The sequence below is a fragment of the Eptatretus burgeri genome, chromosome 3 (assembly GCF_056783735.1).
Source record: "Eptatretus burgeri isolate ZD-2024b chromosome 3, Ebu_testis_v1, whole genome shotgun sequence".
Taxonomy (NCBI): domain Eukaryota; kingdom Metazoa; phylum Chordata; class Myxini; order Myxiniformes; family Myxinidae; genus Eptatretus; species Eptatretus burgeri.
In genome coordinates, this window is record NC_140963.1 from 6,333,103 (window position 1) to 6,352,183 (window position 19,081).

At 43.1% G+C, this 19,081-nt stretch overlaps 1 protein-coding gene and 1 pseudogene across 1 annotated transcript in view; one reads left to right on the forward strand and one right to left on the reverse strand.

The window, feature by feature from the left end:
- LOC147029338 (B-cadherin-like) overlaps nucleotides 1–18,097 on the reverse strand; it is an 84,641-nt gene extending 66,544 nt beyond the window's left edge. Inside the window, exons 1-2 of the mRNA XM_085872322.1 lie at nucleotides 17,821–18,097; nucleotides 17,589–17,633 (exon numbers count right to left, since the gene is read on the reverse strand). Of these exons, the coding sequence (XP_085728448.1) occupies nucleotides 17,589–17,633; nucleotides 17,821–17,850 (75 nt within the window). The 5' untranslated portion in view covers nucleotides 17,851–18,097. The remainder of the gene's footprint in view (nucleotides 1–17,588; nucleotides 17,634–17,820) is intronic.
- On the forward strand, nucleotides 8,637–10,526 carry LOC147029339 (uncharacterized; annotated as a pseudogene).
- Nucleotides 18,098–19,081: the final 984 nt, after the last annotated feature.

Below are 19,081 nucleotides of genomic sequence, written 5' to 3' on the forward strand. Positions count from 1 at the left end.
TATAAGTATGGTGAACAGATTGATAAGAGGTTAAAGGGAATAAAGAAATATGTAATAAAGAAATCAATAACTTTTAGAAATTATTATAATTGTTTGATGAATAAGAAAGAAGAATATAGGAAAATGAATACAATAAGAAGTTATAAACATAACATATATAGTGAAGAAGTAAATAAAAAGGCATTAGGAGCCTTTGATGATAAGAGATTTATTTTAGATAATGGAATAGATTGTGTTCCATATGGATATTGTATGATAGAGTGTATAAAATAGATTATGTTTTAACGATGGGAAGATTGGTTAGGGTTTTTAAGGGCTACCGCCGCGTTTTTTCACAATATATAAATGGTTAAACCAAGTATTAATCAAACTAAAGAGTGGAGAAAATCTCAGTCTTGGTATATAAATGGAAAACATAATGAATGTGAAAAATATCAAATAAGTCTTATTGAAAAAATAACTAAAACAAAGGTAAATAAAACAAATAAGCGAATTAATTTAAAAACTAGTAAGTTAGAGGATGTAAAGAAAAAAATGAATATCCTTGAATGGACTGAAAACTTTGATGGTTATCAATTGAACAATGAAAAAACAATTTACTATAATCTCAAAATGATATGTGGCTCAGGAGGTGGTCAAACAAGAGCATTAAGAGAAGTTTATCATTTCGTAATGGCACAAAAGGGGTATCTTAAAAAATATAAAGATTCAAATGTTTTGTTTGTCAATATTTTAGATGGGGATTATTGTGCAAAGAAAATTAAACTATTGAAGGAATTTGAGAATGAACAAATCTTTATAGGTTCAATGAGTGAGCTGTTCAACCCCCAGGTGTTCAATTCAATGAGGTTCAACCTCCAGGTTAAAAGGGGAGACAAATAAATATACCTTGGGATAAAAAGGGGATTTATTTTTAGGGAAAAAAAATATAAATCGCTGAAAATCCCCCATTCATTTACATGGGGAAAAGTGAGCCAGAATCAGTATTCTTACCCTACTGTTGGGTGTGCGACAAGGAAGAATTGATTCGATTTTGGTTAAGGTGCGAATCTGGATCTGAATACAATAATTTATTTTAATTTTTTTCAGTGTTTCTTCACCGTTGAGAGATGGGACCCAAAACTATGTGTACAACAATATTTCAAAAACTTGTGGACGATTTATGACAAAACTTGGTTGATGAGTTGGTTTGGTGAGAAAAACAAGCCAATTCGATTTTGGTTAAGGTCTGGATCCAGATCTGGTCTATCAGTGGAATACAAAACGTAAACTGTTCAGCCTGGAGAAGGTATGCGCTCTACCGAGTGCCGTTCTAGTCTTTAACTAGAAACATCCCATCCCTTTGGGAGCAGCATGGTGGGGATGGTGGAGGGATCGTCGTTGAGGTGGGGTAAATATATTTTGTGCAGTGGCTAATAATCCCCCACTGTCTGCAGCAGGGGTCAGTGAACCACTTCCACTGTGGAATGTGAATGGGTAAACATCATGTCTTATTCCTCCCCTCTTCCGCCCACCCCCCCCCCCCCCCTTGCAGGGAGTCGGGGAGTATGCCCATGACCTGACCCCAGGTATTACCAACACATCCACAAAATTTGGTGGGGATCGGCCCAGCACTTTTCTGTTTTTTCTTTGATTTGACCCTATTTGATATAGTAGGATATCTTCTCAACTAAACATGATATGGTAACAAAAATGGCGTCAATCCCAAAATAGTGTGTAATTGAGGAAGCGTTCCAGGACTGCTCCCTCCACTACTCATACGTGTAGTGGTGCTTCTGAAACTCCAAGAAAGGCTCCGATGGCTTCATCATGGGCTTTCCATGTACAGTATCCAACGATTTATTTTTTACCCCCTGGAGGCAAGTGATGATGGTATTACAGCTTGTATAGGCATGGAACACGATTTCAATGAAACTTGACCTCAACCTTCATCACCCATGATGCACCAATGTTTGTTCATGGCATTAAAAAAAAAAATCGGGTCTGTGGGGGTTAAAGTGAGTGTTGCTCCTGACCGAGGTGAGCTTCAGGATGCGCAGTCCTAGTTTTGTTTTTGCATGATGTCTTTTTGTGAAGATATTGAAGAAAATGTTTTTCGCTAATGGTGCCATCAAAATGGCCACCGCTGTTGACGTGGGCCTCTTTCGCGATGGTTCTACATCTAATCATCTTCAGAAGTGAGATATCTGCAAGTGTGCCAAGTTTCATACTTTATGAAAAAGTCCCAATCTCGCACAAATTGACTGAACTATTCGCTGCCACTACCTTTCCAGTCAGACCATTTCATGCATTAATCAATCTCGACTCAAAATAGTCAAAGTCAAAGCACTCATGCTTTCGGCAACATGGTGAAATGTACTCGTGCTGGTGCAAGTCCCAAGACCAAAGTTATTACAGTAATAGAAATGAAATGGTTAGTTCAACACACAATCAACAGGATGGAGGGGGTAAACAGTTGTAGTCGAAGAAGCAACAAAGGTGCTCAACTCAGCTCCAGGATCAGGTAGACATAATCTCATGAAGTGACCTCGATGAAAGTGGAAAGTGTGTCCAATGTGGAGACATTACCAAGCAGATGGTAGAGCGTGATCGATGTAGCAAATGGACTTCTATCCCGGGCATGGGAATTTCTGATCAGGAATATGGAATGCTTAATAAGCACCGAAGCTTGTTCCCATTCTACTGTGTGAACTTAGCCATAACAAGGCTAAGAAAGCCATAACAAGGCTTGCGAATGAAGCTATTCGCAAGCTCTTCCCACCCCTTCCTCCAGCTCAGGCTCATCAAGAACGAATCTGTGGAGATTGACAGGCATTGAAACAACTTGTTGTTTAGAGGCATGGAGTAGAAGGAAGGTGAAAACCTGTTCGAAGTGATGACAAAAACTGGTTTAAAAACTGGACCTACCTGTACGTGGCACCTGCTGAAGCTTTCCGTGTTGGGCGGACAACGTGAGGTTAGTTCCAGACCGATCAAAGTCACGTTCACGTCTGACTCGGATAGATTTCACCAACACCAGGAAGAGTTATAATGTGTAAGACACTTCACTAAGCACAAAGACTATTTTCATCACCTCTGACTCCACAACTGCAAAGACAAAGACACCTGAAGCTGCTGAGCAAGTTCGAGTAGAAAAGGGAGAGTGGCCCGAACGGACGATATACAGCCAGAGGAGATGGGGTAGTCCCTCTCTGAAGCAACAAACGCAAGTCAGGTCTGCAGAGAGGATGACCATTGCACCTCATCTTCCACAATTCAGTCCTCTCACATGACACGCATCAAAGGAAAGGCACACGTGGAGAGGAGAATGATGGTGGCGTTTTTTTGTTTGTGAAAAAGAACTTGCTTCGTTTTGTTCTGCTGAGGATCAGTGTGAGATAATAAGGTGTACCATTCATCCGACTTCCACAACTCGTGTCTTTTGTTGTTGTCGCTTACAGGCTTGATAAAAACAAATTTGTAAATCTATAAACTCGGTGGACTCCAAGAATGCCATTTGAGATATGTTGATTGGATAAGTGGAACTTACTCTTCGTTAACTTCTCAACTCTTTTTATATTGCCTGGATGATAACCGACTCGGGCAATTATGGACAAACTAACTCATCGTAACAACCTCATTACATCCACCACCTAAGGTGAAAGAGGTTATGTTTTCACTCCTCTCTGTCTGTTACTTGCAAAATCGAAGATTTTTTTTTTTTTTTTTGGAGAAAAGAGCAAAAACCAGCCAATTGCTTTTGAGGTCACCATAACAGACAGGTCCAGATTTTAATATTTGTGCTTCAAAAAAAGTGTTGAAGGCATTTCGTGCTAAAAGTCGGCAAACAAGTTTTTTTTATAGTAATTTGAGGGTGCTGAATTCCAAAAAATTGTTTGCCAGGCTGAATTTTGGGGTTTTGACCCTCAAATTCCAAAAAACACAAAATGGCCACCATTTTTTTTTTACCATATTTTGCACTATAACTCAGCTTATATGTATCACAGGAGCTTAACAATTGTGACAATACCCATGTTTGTGATGCTGAGGATTCCAGATATACTGTTACCGAAGTTATGACTAGTTTTGTTTGCGCGCCATCTTGAATTCCAAGATGGCCGCCATAATTTATCCCAATACAGTAATAAATGAGCCCAGCCTATAGGAATAAGCAATGGAGGAAGTTGAAAAGTCCATGGTAATACACAGGTTCGTGATACCAAGGATTCCAACATGTTGTGTAAATCTAAGTTATAACCAGTTTGGCTTGCTCGCCATTTTGAATTCCAAGATGGCCGTCATTTCTCGGCTTCTTCGCATTGAATGTAATCAGGCCATAGACGGTGCCGGATTAAGGCATGGGCTTTATGGGCTGCAGCACAGGGGCCTCCGCCAGCTGAGGGCCTCCAGAGATTAAGTGAAATTAAATTTACTGTGTAAATTACTTCATTTGTAAATGCAGAATGAAAGTATAAGTATGCTGAATTCTCTCTTTAAAAAGGGCTCAATTAATATACTGTATAATATACAGGAATTTTTTTCTTGCCCATTATTCCAACTCGTTGGTACTGGCAATCCTGATCACAATGAGACGATCTCGTACTCGCTTAGGGCCTGTACAAGAAATCGCTCATTCCAACGAAACTTTCCTTCTTCTTCTTTCGTCATTTCTTTGCGGTTGTGCTTGCACAAAAAGACAAAAGTGCTGATAGAGGGTAGATTAGCATTGTTCTGTGATATAATTTGAATTTACGTTATCCTATACATTTTGTGGAATTCTGCACTTTGTTATCTTCATACCCAGTCAAAGTCTTATAGTAGTGTGTCATTGTGTCAACTTGTCAAGCCTATATATATCTGCAACGGCCTACCTTCCTTTTTATTATAGGATTTTCATTTTACCATTTTTAATGAATAATGATAGCAATTTTTTCGGACCAACTGAACAATCAGGGTCCGTGAGTGCGCATGCACACTCGCGGACCCCGATTGTTCAGTCCTTCCATTTTCACCCATTTAGATTAATCATGTCGGAGAAGAAGAGGTTTGAGAGTGGAGCAAGCAAAAGAAAAAAAAAACAACAAGAGAAGATGCTGAAGCATGAAGAACTGCTCAGTAAATGTCCAAAGTTATTTGATTTTGGGTTCAAATGCAATGCAGCACCAGCAGTAGAACAGCAAACAGAGCAGACAAAAGATGCATCTCAACTCAGTGATTTTGATGGCAACATGAAAGAGGCTGAGGCACGAGAAGTTGAAGTTGTCTTTTGCGATACCAATGTCACAAGAGTTGATGATGATGAGCAGCCTGAGCTTGTCCACCTGAAGAAAGAGGACCTGGGATCCGAGTTTCAAGATGACGTTGGTTTGTGGAGTACCTCAAATATAACAGAAGAGGTACGTGACTTTCGGTGTAAACAAGGTCACGTGGAATGCCAGCACCATGATGACGACTTTTCTTCATCAGGAAGACAATACCCTGATCAAAAAAGAAAATTTTCTCATTCATTGATATTCCGAAAACATATAACTGGTGAGAATATTAAAAGGGAGTGGCTAATGTATTCTCCCTCAACAGGAAATGTATATAGTTTTGCTTGCGTTCTCTTTGACGGTATACATGGATCAAAAACCCAGTTCTCCATTGGTGGATTTTCAGACTGGAAACATGCCTCGACATGGATTTCAGAACATGAGAACAGTTCTAGACATAAGACCTGTATGATGACTGATTTCCAGACGAATCGATTCAATGTTAGAAATCCAATTCACAAAGGAAAAAGAATACTGGGGAAAAGTAATGCAAATAGTAGTTTCAGCTGTAAAGTTCATCTCATCTCGTGGATTAGCCTTTCGTGGTGATACAGAAGTATATAATTCCCAACAGAATGGCAACTACCTTGGGATTCTTGAATTAATTGTTGAGTATGATCCTTTTCTTAGTTGTCATACAGCAAAATATGGATGAGGAAAAGCTTCATATCTATCTTCAACAATATGTGAGGAAGTCATGGAGATTATGGGAAACTAAGTATTGAAAACTATTGTAAAAGAAATCAAGGAAGCTAAATACTTTTTTTCTAAGTGTTGATTCAATGCCAGACATATCACACAATGATCAGCTGACTGTGATTATTCGCTACGTTAGAAAATCACATCATAAGGTGGTTGAATGTTTTTTTTTTACTTTCATTCCCATTGCAAGTCACACTGGAGAAGCTCTTGCCAACATTGTCTTGGAATTCTTTGAACAAATTGGAATTGATGTTGCTAATTTAAAAGGACAGTGTTATGACAATGCATCAAACATGTCAGGATGCTACAAAGGGCTTCAGGCACATATTCTCGGCATCAATCATCTTGTCCATTACATTCCATGTGCTGCACACTCACTTAATTTGGTAGGTGTATGTGCTGCGGAAAGCTGCACTGGAGCAGTTTCATTTTTTGGTCTTAAACAAAAACTTTACAATTTCTTTTCTGCTTCAACTCAACGTTGGTCAGTAATGCTTCAGTGCCTTAAAGCTGAAAGTGGAAGTGAATCTACATTGGTACTTAAAAGAGCATCAGATACTAGATGGTCTGCTAGGGCCGATGCCACAAAAGCCTTGTCTAAAGGGGACATCTATTTTCAAGAAGCTTTGGAATTAATCTCAGAAAATGTAAATCAGAAGGTTGACGCACATTATGAGGCAAAAGCTATACTCCAGCAGCTATCAAAACTGGAAACAGTTCTCTTGGCAGACTTCTGGGCTGTCATACTAGAGAGGTTCAATCAAGTCAGCAAATCACTTCAGCATGAAACACTGGAGCTTCAATCAGCTATTAAACTTCTTGCATCACTACTGGAGTTTTTGATGTCACCGTGGAATCAGTTTGAAGTGTTTGAAAATAAAGCAAACAACAAAGTAGAAAATACGGAATACCACGACGAACAAAAACGAGAGCATAGGAGAAGAAAACAAATCAATGATGGTAATGCTGGCTTTGCGAGAAAGCCAGAAGTTTAAGGTGGAAACATATCTACCCATCATGGATAAGTTATGCTCAGCTCTTTCTCATCGCATTGAAGCATATAAAAATGTTCATTCATTGTTTGGTTTCCTGGTCGAATTTCCAACAATGAACGATGAAGACATTTCAACAACAACAGCCAAGTTTCAGAAGATTTACTCAGATGACATCGAGCCTGAATTTGTGCCAGAAATTGTTCACTTTAAAAACTTTGTTGGGCAATTTGATGAATTCAGGGACAAGCATGAAACACCGCAGGCTTCTGATATCTACACCCTTGTGCTAAAAAAAAAAAATGGATAAACTTCTTCATTCCCAAACGTTGAAATAGCACTACGGATTTACTTGTGTTTAATGATAACTAATGCGACTAGAGAGAGAAGTTTCTCCAGGCTGAAACGTATAAATAATGTACTCAGGTCAACAATGATGCAAGAACGACTTAACAGACGAGCTGTCATGGCAATTGAAAATGATGTTCTCAAAAATTTACAATTCACTGATGTTTTGGAGAAATTTGTGACCAAGAAATTACGCAAAGCAAATGTTTGAATTTATAATTTTGTTTAGCCTAGTCAAAATAAATTTAATATTTCAAAAACTTATTTTAGTTTTGAAAATATCACAATATCTCTTCTCTTGTTGTTGTGTTACACTCGCACCCATCTATGCGGGCCTAATGTTGACGTTATGTTGTAGAAGTTGAATAAACTGATTTCAAGAATCCGAAATTCGATTTGCGTACTTTTGTGAATTATCACTGGGGGCCTCATAGTATCTGTAGCCCAGGGGCGTACAACACCGTAGTCCGGTCCTGGCCATAGAGACAGATTATCAAACATCTATAACGTAAATACATAATTGACATATATGAATACACAACCAAACACATCCACATACCACACACCATCCACATCACCAGCCCCACCACCCTTACAGACTACACACACACACATGTAAAATATGACTTAACTTATGCTTAAGTTACTATTTTTTAATAAGCATATTTTTAATATGCTTAAGATTAAAATGTTGTTGTTGTTCATCTTTCGGCTGCTCCCGTTAGGGGTTGCCACAGCGGATCATCCGTTATGATCCGCATACTGATTTGGCACAGGTTTTACGCCGGATGCCCTTCCTGACGCAACCCTGGTCGCCTCTTACGACACAGGGATCAGGATTTGGGTTTCGCCATGATTCCGGGCTGCTCTACACCCTGCCCAGTGCAGAGCCCCCGTCCTCAAGCGATCCTCCAACCCAAGCCTCCGAGTAGCCGGATTACAGGCGCACGCCACTACGCCCGGTATGCTTAAGATTAAAATAGTTTATAAAAATTGACATTACTAATTACGTGTTTGATAATTTTTGATTTTTTTATAATATAAATAAAGTCAGTGGTCATGCTGAAATCAATGGCTTGAATCTGTTTTTCCATCTGAATTATTGTGATGCTTGATAAATTAAGTAAGTTTATTTTAATTATGATACTGTTACTTTGTAAATAACGTACAAGATGAAATATGAAATTCCAAGAGTATTTCAAGAGAATTATAATTAGAACAGTCTAACTTAATGTTAATCATTATTTAACCACAAACTATTTTTCTTTCCATCACTACGGATATGTGACACCTCTGCGAGATCATGGATGTGTTAGTTAACTTGAAGAGATCCGTCCCAGTTTCCATCATTCTATGCATAATATGTCAAGAAGAGAGACGAGACATCCTGTACGATGCGTCACAAAAAGGCCTGGGTACATTGTCGAAGATTACGCACGACTGACAAAAGTTACGAGATGTCAACTACAAAGATACGGTTGATAGAGTCTTGAAGGTCCTGAATAAAGACTCCAAAAAGGAGATCCATTGGCACAAAACGTGCTCTGCTAGATACACAAGCAAAGAAAGAGTGAGTAGACTTAAGAATGCATCCTTGAAAGAGAGTGGTCCCTATTCTTCTTCTGACTCTCTGTCAACATCAAGACCAGCAGAATCCCAGCCTTCCTGCCCAAATCGACATAGTAGCGTGCAGCCCACCAATTGTGAATTATGCTTGATATGCCAACAGAAAAAAGGCCAAGCAGAAGTTAATTTTCATAACAACCTTTAACATGAGACAATAAATATTGGAAGCTGCAAAGTTTGACCAAGAAATGAGTGTTCGTGTTGCAGCTTTCAGTGACCTTATTGCAGCACAAGGAAAGTATAATCTCTCCTGCTATGTTCAGTTTATCAGAAGGATATCCCAAACCAAATAGAACTCTCAGCATACAGATATTGCGATGATTTGGCTATGCAATGAGCTGCAGTACTCCGCTGACCATGGCCATATATTAGAGCTAAGGGAAGTGCGGAACCGGTATTGTACCATTGTCAAAGAATCCAATTTGGATATTCCACCCTCATTTGCCTGTCGAATGGGCACATTCATGGATAAGTTGTCTCCTCAAATTTCAGAATTCTACGAGATAATTTTACTCCATGACAATGCACCGAGTGAGCGACGTTCTGTTCTGGTTCCGCTGAAGATTGGCCACATACCTGTTCCAAAGATGACACAAACAGATGAAGAAGCAGCAGCTACACTCACCATTCCCACCTACCAACCATAAGAAGAAGACGAGTTCCTGTCCATGATCCACGTTGCCCTCAAGCTTAGAAGTGACATCCTTTCACACCCAGCTTACGAAGGAGTTGTCAGTGAAGAAGAAGCTATTAAATGTCTACCAGATAGTTTGTACATGTTTCTTAACCTAATGATAGATGGCCAGTGTCTCTTGGAGCAAGATGCTGATGAGGACGGCAGTGATGGTAAAGATGAGTCCCGAAGATGCTGTCGTATACTTAGTCTCGCACAGGATTTGATATATACAGTTAGTGGTGACAGGCACTCAACTCCAAAACATATTGGATTGGGCAGCACTCTGCACCAATCAACTCGTTCAAAAGAACTAGTGAAATTATTCCACAATGCTGGGCATGTTATAAGCTACAGAGATGTACTTCGATTAGATACAGCCTTAGCTGAGAGTACACCACAAGGAATGGATGGAAGTGTTGTGATACCGCCAAATTTAGTCAAAGACCATTTTGTCTTTTTCTCTGCTGACAATATTGATATTAATGAAGGTACTCTTGATGGCAAAACCACTTTCCATGCCACTCAATTGGCTGCTTGGCAGAGAGGACCACCTTCAGGGATAATAATATTAGGAAAATAATGGTGGCCATCTTGGAATTCAAGATGGCAGATAAACCAAACTCGACGCAACTTAGGTGACAACATATTTGGAATCCTTGGTATCACAAACATCGGTACTGCCACCATTTTAACACTTCAATAATGCTTAGAAGCCGAGTTATAAGGCAAAAAAGATGAAAAATGGCGGCCATTTTGTTGTTTTTTTTCAAATTTGAGGGTCAAAATCTCAAAATTCAGCCTGGCAAACAATTTTTTTTGAATTCAGCACCCTCAAATTATCATAAAAAACGTGTTTGCCCACTTTTAACACGAAATGCCTACAACATTCAATTTTTCTCAAATATGGACCTGTCTTAAATAAAGGCCAAATGGTCAACGTCGGCCAAATTTCTGAAATTGTCAATTTTCATCCGATTCACTTGAAATTTGAAGAGGATTTATATTTCATGTCCCTCAATACAACTAGCCAATTATTTTTGAGGTCAAATTTGTTTTATGGATTTTGCAAGTGTCGTGCTCTGCACGACGTCTTCTTCTTGTTTGTCTGTTCGTCTGTCTTTCTCCAGGATATCTCAAAAAGTTCTTGACGGATCAGGATGAAATTGTTGGGCAGCTTGCGTGTGTGAGGAGAACGAAATGATTAGATTTTTGTGAAGGTCCAGATTCCAATCCGACTGCTAGAATTTTTAAAGTGATTCTTCACCATTGAGAAATCGGGCCAAAAATAATATATAGCACGACATCTCAACAAGTTGTTGACGGATTCGGATGAAACTTGGTGGACCTCGGTAGAGCATGATATTTCCAAAATGTAATTGGCCTCATAAGTTCTCATGGATCAAACATTACGTGGTGGAGGTATACGCTCTACCGAGTGCCCTTCTAGTTGACATTGTTACTACTGGGAATTCTCATCTCTTCCAGGACCTATCACTATTGGAACCTTTTTCTTCCAGCGATCATCGGTCGATTGTGCCAAATTTGTCCATTCTCGTTCCGAGAATTAATTCTGAAGACCAGAAAGTGTTCTGTACTTAAAGTGTTTCATGGAGCAAAGTGTCGACTGGGTTGGTATTCTTAAATATCTCTTACTTATAGAACAATGGACCATTTTCAAGGATATCTGTGGTATACTTTTTGATACCTGTGTCCCCGAGAAGTTTGTGAGAGCTGGTGGAAGCTTACAACCTCCACGGACACTTTTTCGATGCTTGGAGGAAGCTTCAGGTTAAGGCTAAGATGACTGGTCTGAACACTTTTAGCAAAGCACCTAATCAAGCTCAGAAAATGAACGTGTTGTCAATTACACAAAATCCGACTTTGAAGAAGACCTTTTGTAAAATTTGAATAAAAATCCGAAGATGTTCTTCAATTGCACCCATCTCTTTTTCAAAACATCCTCTTCCATCGGTTCTTGGGAACACAATGATACTTTTGGACAAATGATAATGTCAAGGCACACATTCGAGCTGACTCTTTGAGTGCCGTTTTAATTGACGAGCCACCATTTCATCGTAGGTAAATGAACACAATGGTGATGCGACTGAAGATATTATCACTTGTGCTTCAGAAATCATTGCAAGCTGGCATTATTCCACAAGAGCCCTGCTCTGCCTGTGAACCCCCCCCTCCCAACCACATATTTCCACAGGGCACTCAAGGTCTGCCAGCAAGCCCAATCTGGTAAAACTGTCAAAATCACGAACCACTGCTCACCTTCACTCTTTCATTCCTCTTTTTTCCCACCTCTGGAACAAACTCCCACACACTCTTCAATCCCACTCTTCCCTCCAGGTCTTCAAAATAGGTGTTCAGCACCATCTCTTATCTTCCCTCACCCAAAAGCACGCTCTTTTCTGCCCCCACTAATCGAACTTTCTGCCCCCCACTAAAACCCACCTCCTTCAAATTCCCTGCTTGCCTTCCTGAAAGTTCCTACAGTGTAAGGACCTGCAAATCCCTGTCGTTTATGGACCTGAAACTGCCTGTATGGTCAATCTTGTACACCCCGAGTACCTCTCCCCATCCCTCTCAGGTCAGGTCAGGTATGAGAGCATGTGCCAGAACAGCGCGTCGCTGCATCCACTTTCCGCCGGTACTCCAGGGGCCTCCGTCTGGCCTTCCCCCAGGCAGATGCGAGGCCCATCCCCATCTCCTTGAGATGCCGATCAACCTGCTGCAACAATGAGGTACGTGGTCGGCCTATTGGCCTCCTCCACTCATGAGCCTCCCTCGCTGAGAGAATATGGTGAGCAGGATCAGCGTCACGAAAATGAGCCACATGTCCATACAGCCGCAACTGATGCTCACGGACTATGCAGGAAACAAATCTCATTTGAGTCTCTCTCAACAACCGCTCGTTGGACACAAAGTCTGACCAGCAATAGCCAAGGATTCTCCGAAGAGACCTGGTACCAAAGGAATTAAGTCTCCATCTCAGATCCCTGGTCAGAGTCAAAGTCTGACATCCACAGAGCAAGACTGGAAGCACCAAGGACCTGAAGACTTGGACTTTTGTCCTCCCGCACAGGTATTGGCAGCATCACACCCCATGATCCAGTGAATCCATGACTCCCCAGGCCAAACCCAGACGTCTGTTGACCTCTGGCTCACAGCCAGCGGAGACATGAATATCACTGCCAAGGTAAGTAAATCTCTCCACGACCTCAACGTCCTCACCACAAACAGGCACAGATGGGACAGCAGCATCCAAGATGTCATTGAAAGCCTCGATCTTAGTTTTGACCCAGGAAACCCGTAATCCCAGTCGCTACGACTCCTCATTCAGCACCTCCAGAGCCCCCAATAGGATATGCAAAGTCTCCGCAAAGATGACTACATCATCTGTGAAATCACAGTCAGAGATCTTGACATTCCCAAACGATGCACCACAACTTGATCTCTCTGACATCTTCCCCAGAATCTAGTCCATACAAGTGCTGAAAAGTGTGGGGGCCAGTACACAACCCTGAGGAACTCCAGTAACAACTGGAAATAAGTCAGAGATTGTATCACCACATCTCACAGCACTCTCAGTATCACAGAAGACTTCAAGCATCAGATCAATCGGTTTTGGTGGCACCCAACGAAGACCAAGAATCATCCAGAGGACATCCCGATTCACTGAATCGAACGCTTTACAGAGATCAACATAGGCTGCAAGCAGCCCCTGCCGAAACTCTCGTCTGCGTTCGGTGAGGACACGAAGAGCAAGGATACGGTCAATCGTTGACCTCTTTGGTGTAAAGCCTGACTGCTCTGGACGCTGGTGCTCAAGCAGATGGTGGCGAACCCTATCAAGAATTATCTGAGGAAAGACCTTGCCCGGCACTGAGAGCAGTGTCACCCCTCATTAGTTGTTGCAGTCTTGACGATCACCCTTCCCTTTCCAGAGAGGGACAACAAGGCCCCTCTTCCAGTCAGTTGGGATGATGCCTGTGTTCCAGGCAGAGCACAAATCTGCATGCAACGACACGAGTGCAGCATTTCCACCAGCCTTGAGAAGTTCAGCATGGATGCCACAGATCCCTGGAGCTTTGCCCCGTTTCAACTGGTTCACCGCAGCCCGTGTTTCCACAAACGAAGGTGGATCACAGTTGATTGAAGGGTCAGCAACAGAGATTGTAACACCTCTGATGCCCAACAAGACAGCTGGGGGATCAGCCTGGTACAACCGCTCAAAGTTACCGGCACAGCGGGCCTTCACTTCAGACTCGTCTGTCAAGAGCCTCCCACTCTCTGCTCAAACTTCTGTACACTGAGGGATGGGCTTGGATGAATGCAATGCCCACATTCCCTTGTAAGCATGGTGAGAATCACTTGACCACAAGTGATGCTCTGACCCCTCACAGATTCCTCGCACATAGGCCTCCTTGTCCACCCTTAGCACACGTACAGTTTTACACGTCAACTCTCTGAACAGCTCAGCTCTGCCATTCAGCCTGGTCCTGCAACTCTGGTCAATGGTATCCAGTGTCCATTGAGAGACAAAATTCTTCTTCACCCTCCATTGAGTTCCAAGACATCCACCGGCAACATCAAGGACGGTGGTCTTGAAGGCGCTCCACAACTCTTCATGATCTCCCAAAGCACCCAGACACCCCAAATGTCGACTCAGCCTGTTCGCAAGCTCCTCAGCCACCCTCTTATCTTTGAGCTTGTCAACATCCAGCTTTGGCTGGGATGGTACCATTCTCCTGGATTTAAGGTGCAACTTAAGAGTTGCTACAACAATTTGTGAACAGCTTGGTCAGTATTGAGGAACTGAGCACTCCGGTAGACCCTGCCGTTCTGGATTATCCTCCAACGACCGTCAATGAGGACATGGTCAATCTCCTTTGCCACACCGCCAGCGTTGGAATACCAAGTCCAGCGATGAGCTTGTGGGCCCTGAAACCCTGAACCAGCCACCCTGAGTCCATGACTTCTTGCAAAGTCAAGGAACTTAGTGCTATTCTGGTTCATAGTTCCTGACCCATGGGGACCAACACATTTCATAACCATTCCTATCAGTTCCAGTCGATGCATTGAAATCCCCAAGACTAGAAGTGCATCTCGTCTGGGGCACTGATCAACCACAGACTCGAGCGTGGCGTAGAATGCATCCTTCACGGTGAGGTCACTCGCCTCAGTCGGAGCATAAACAGAGACCAGGGAAATGACACCTAAGGAGTGGCGAATCCTTAATCTCATAATACGCTCGTTGACCGGTGTTACCTCAATTATCATTGGATCAGCTTATTGGACACAACTCCTTGAGTATGGTAACCATCAGAGCGACCAGACCAATAGTAGGTGTAACCACCCACCATGATCTCACCGCAATCCGGTCTCCGAACCTCAGAGAGAGCTGCAATCCCGATGTCCAAACGCTTGAGCTCAGATGATAACAGAGACAGGTGATCATCATCTCTTGGGGATAGGACATTCCAGGCACCCACCCGAAGGGACCTCCTCAGGTTAACCCAAGGAGACCGCCGTCTGGTGGACGACACCTCAGCACCACTCCGACACACTCTCCCGCAATCTGACCCGGGAATGTTACCCTGTGGTTTCCCACCCATCATCAAAGATTGGGGGTCCCGAAGGTTTTGCCCCAATCCCATCATCTGGTGACTTGCCCTGCGAAGGGAAGCTGCACAGGAGGTACTCCCACGCAGTGGGTTTTCAAATTTTTTAAGCTTCGAGAATGTTTTGCGGAATGAAGGGTTTTACGGTGGCCGGAGTGCAAATCCTGCCACCAACCTCCTGATAAAAAGTAACCCAACTGCAGGAGGACGTCCGCGGACACAGTTGGGCACTAGATATGGATGGCCGTTGGCTCACAAGGAGCTCCTCCGCCCTTTGACAGGTTTTGTTCTTCATCCTGCTGGGTGTCCATATCCAAACACCCTCCTCACCAAAAAACCTGGTGGTGGAGACGGTTTATTCACCGACAACCCGACCATGGAACAGGTTAGTACAGGTTTACGTTATACCTGCGGCAAGTCCCAGATCTGATCTGACCTGACCTGACAATATACCTCTCCCTTCCTCAGATCTCCTCTTGTCCCTGTTCCCCACTATTTTATCCTTCCCTCTCCCGCCCCTCTGGTCTCCTGCTCCCCTTGTCGTACGTTTCTGTGTGTTCGCTCTCATCCGAGCCTCGACAATGTCGAGAAAAACACACAAACTGCTCTTGGAATTTGTGGGACCTTGGCTTTTCGAGGTCGATCTCCCCTGAATCAGTAACTTCGGCTTTGTTTTTAAAGGCTTAACACAAGATGTTTTGATTTATCATTGAGTAAATCATGCGAGGTGTTGCCCAATTATCCAGTGACATATACTGTTGGAGTAATATTCATTTTATTATTCCTTCTTCTAGTTGTTATCTGTGTTCACGTGCAATATCCCAAGGCACTATTTCAGGTAAACTGTCGCTGCAGAAAGAGAAAGCTTCCGCAAAACGTTTGATTTGTTCTGTGCAGACATAATGGGAATAACTCCATCGAAGGACGAGTGATCCGTGTGACAAAACCGCTTGGTATGTTTGGGAAGGCGACCAAGGAACATGAAGGATTGGATGCATCAAGTTGCAGGTAGTGTGCTCGTGACAACAATAATATCCTCAGGGAAGAAATATTTGTACTTTTTGTTTATGTCAGATGAACTTTTGTCTATTATTACTTTCACCCACCGAAGGTGGAGGGAGCTGATGTTTTCACCACGATAATCTCACAAAGTTACGGACGGATTCGGATGAAACTTGATGGATGAGTTAGTTCGGCGACGAGAAGAAGCCGATTAAAGTGTAGTCCATGTCCGAATCCAGATCCGGCCCATCGGCGTGGCAGAGGTACGTGCTCCGCCGAGTGCCCTTCTCATTTCAGGAGTTCCAAGTTGAAGCGGAGGCTCCAGGGACACGAGCCACAGCTTGCTTTTCATTCACCATCAAAGGAGTTCCAGAGTGACATCGTCTTCACTCGGAATACATCGCATGGTAGTTTGTGAGAAAGGGTGCCATTATCACCAGGGACTGACTTGTGAAGACCTCATCGTCCACCTCATCCACGATCCATAGGAAGGAGTTGGTGAAGACTAGAGGTTTGCCAGGACCTTGGCCTCCAACAGCCTGTGATGTTACAGTAGATGCTGCGCAAATTGTTACACCGATACCACTTTACGATGCGCTGGCATCGGTAGTCGGAGAACTATGTGGATGTCCCTGAGAAGCTTCATGTGAAACTGGTGTCACTACTGCAGGACATTGATGGCCTGCGATCACGTGGAATTAAACAGACGCCAAAATCCTCGTCTCTCGGGCTGACGGTGCGACACCTGAGGGGGTGTACCCAGGTTTTGGGTCTGCTTCACAAATTTGGACATTGTGCCTCACAGTCTACAATCATCAATTTCATCTTTAACCCCTCACCAACCTCCCAAAGTTCTTTTCTTTTCTTTTTTTTTCCCCCTTCCTGAGACTTTGCTTCTATATCCGTCTTGTCCAACGCAGGTGTTCTCCCCCTACCCCTCATTCTTCCGCACATCCTTTGTTGTCCGTCTCCCTTTGTATCCAAACACAAAGTCGAGCAGGATTTCTCACCGAAGACTTGCTCGCTAAATGGCAGTCGAAGCTGGAGTGTTTGTCCTTCCCATCCGAGCACCCAATGCTCGGATCACACATTCAAACCTACGACCTGTGTTGATGTATCCATCATCTCCTATCGTCCGGGTAATTCACCTTAAGGTACACCGATATCTCCCTATAGCTATGTACAAGTTTTACCTTCAACATTTGATGATGTAAAGAAAACAAAACGAATACTTGAGGAATCATTGGATGGATGGATCGCTCAATTGTGCTCATCCCTAATCACCTGAAAGGTTGCCCTATTGTGTGGAGGAAATCCTTACCTCTTCCTGAAGCTGCCAGTATCCAATAACAAGGGAAAACAACATCTGTCGCACACACACAGGACGACATGGGAAACCTGTGGTCAAGCTTCAGGACATCTCACCGCACATTTAAACTTTTCTTAATCAACCGAACAGTTACCCGGTGAGCTGAGTCAACGTGAAACTGAATTGGAAGTTTGTTCTGAAGTCGAAGCCATGAGAAGCTATGGGTTTAAAAAGGAAGACTGACCTGCAGGAAAAATCCACGTAGAGACCTCATGACTCTTCAGGAGAGCAGCACGCGTGATCCGATTGTGACGTCAACTTGCACGCTTTGATTGTAAACGGTTCGTTTGTTAAAATTCCTTCGTCTCCTGAAAATTCCAAACACACTTCCACAATTTGTCTCCAAAAGGCTCGAAATTCACCCTCTCAATCAGTCAGTCGTCACCTGCTTCTTCCCACTTACTCAAATCTGTCCCTTCTCACAATTTCTACTTCGCCAAAGGTACGACAGATGCCAAAACGGACACACCCATTGAAATTCTTGAGTTTTGACAGCTTCACCTGTATCAGTAACATCGATCTCGACGGTGCAAGCAACCCGAGGCTGATGGGGCTGGTGGGCGTGTGATTCGTCTAGCTTGAGCTCGTATCCAGACGCAGGTGTGTACAGGTACGGTCACCCTTTTATTTCTCATGCAGGGCCACATGCATCAATCAACCTGAGTGTCGTCCATCAGAGGGACGTTAAGCCGGAGGACCCGTCTGCTCGCAGGGGCCGTTAAAGAACCGACGGTGTTTTTCACTAAAAGTCGGCGAGCTATCGCAGGCACTGTGAATAAATTACAAATTCCTGCCTCGTTTACAGGTATAAAGTGGTCTATTCTTCTTGGATAACCCTTGACACCAGCTGGCTGCTATCTCATTGTGTGCTTGTTACCCGGACGACACAGTCACTTAGCCAGGTGGCTTGCATGTGACGTGTGGACGGCCAGCTTTAGCTACAAACTGCAAAAGAACCATTTATTATACACACTATCTTGGGTAAGGGTTTTAAAAGCTTCTTGGTTTGTATGCTGCACCAGGTTGTGGGGTAGCCTCGTTGTCTGAGTGTGCAGCTGTGCCCCTGATGCAGTGCCCTTTCCTGGTTCTGGAAGGAATTTGTACATTTTTTTCAGGCTGCCAGTGATAGCTCGCCTACTCTTCGAGAAGGACACCGTGGGATCTTTAGCGTCCAACGACCAAACTAAAGTCATGAATCACTGCTCACCTTCACTCTTCCATTCCTCTTTTTTCCCGCCTTTGGAATAAACTCCCTCACTCTATTCAATCCCATTCTTCCCTCCAGGCCTTCAAAACAGCTGTTCACCACCACCTCTTATCATCCCCCATCCAAAACCTTGATCTTTTCTACCCTCGATAATCCACCCAAGCCCACCTCCTTCAAATTCCCTGCTTTCCTTCCTGAAAGTCCCTGTAATGTACATCTTCTATTCCCCATCCCATCC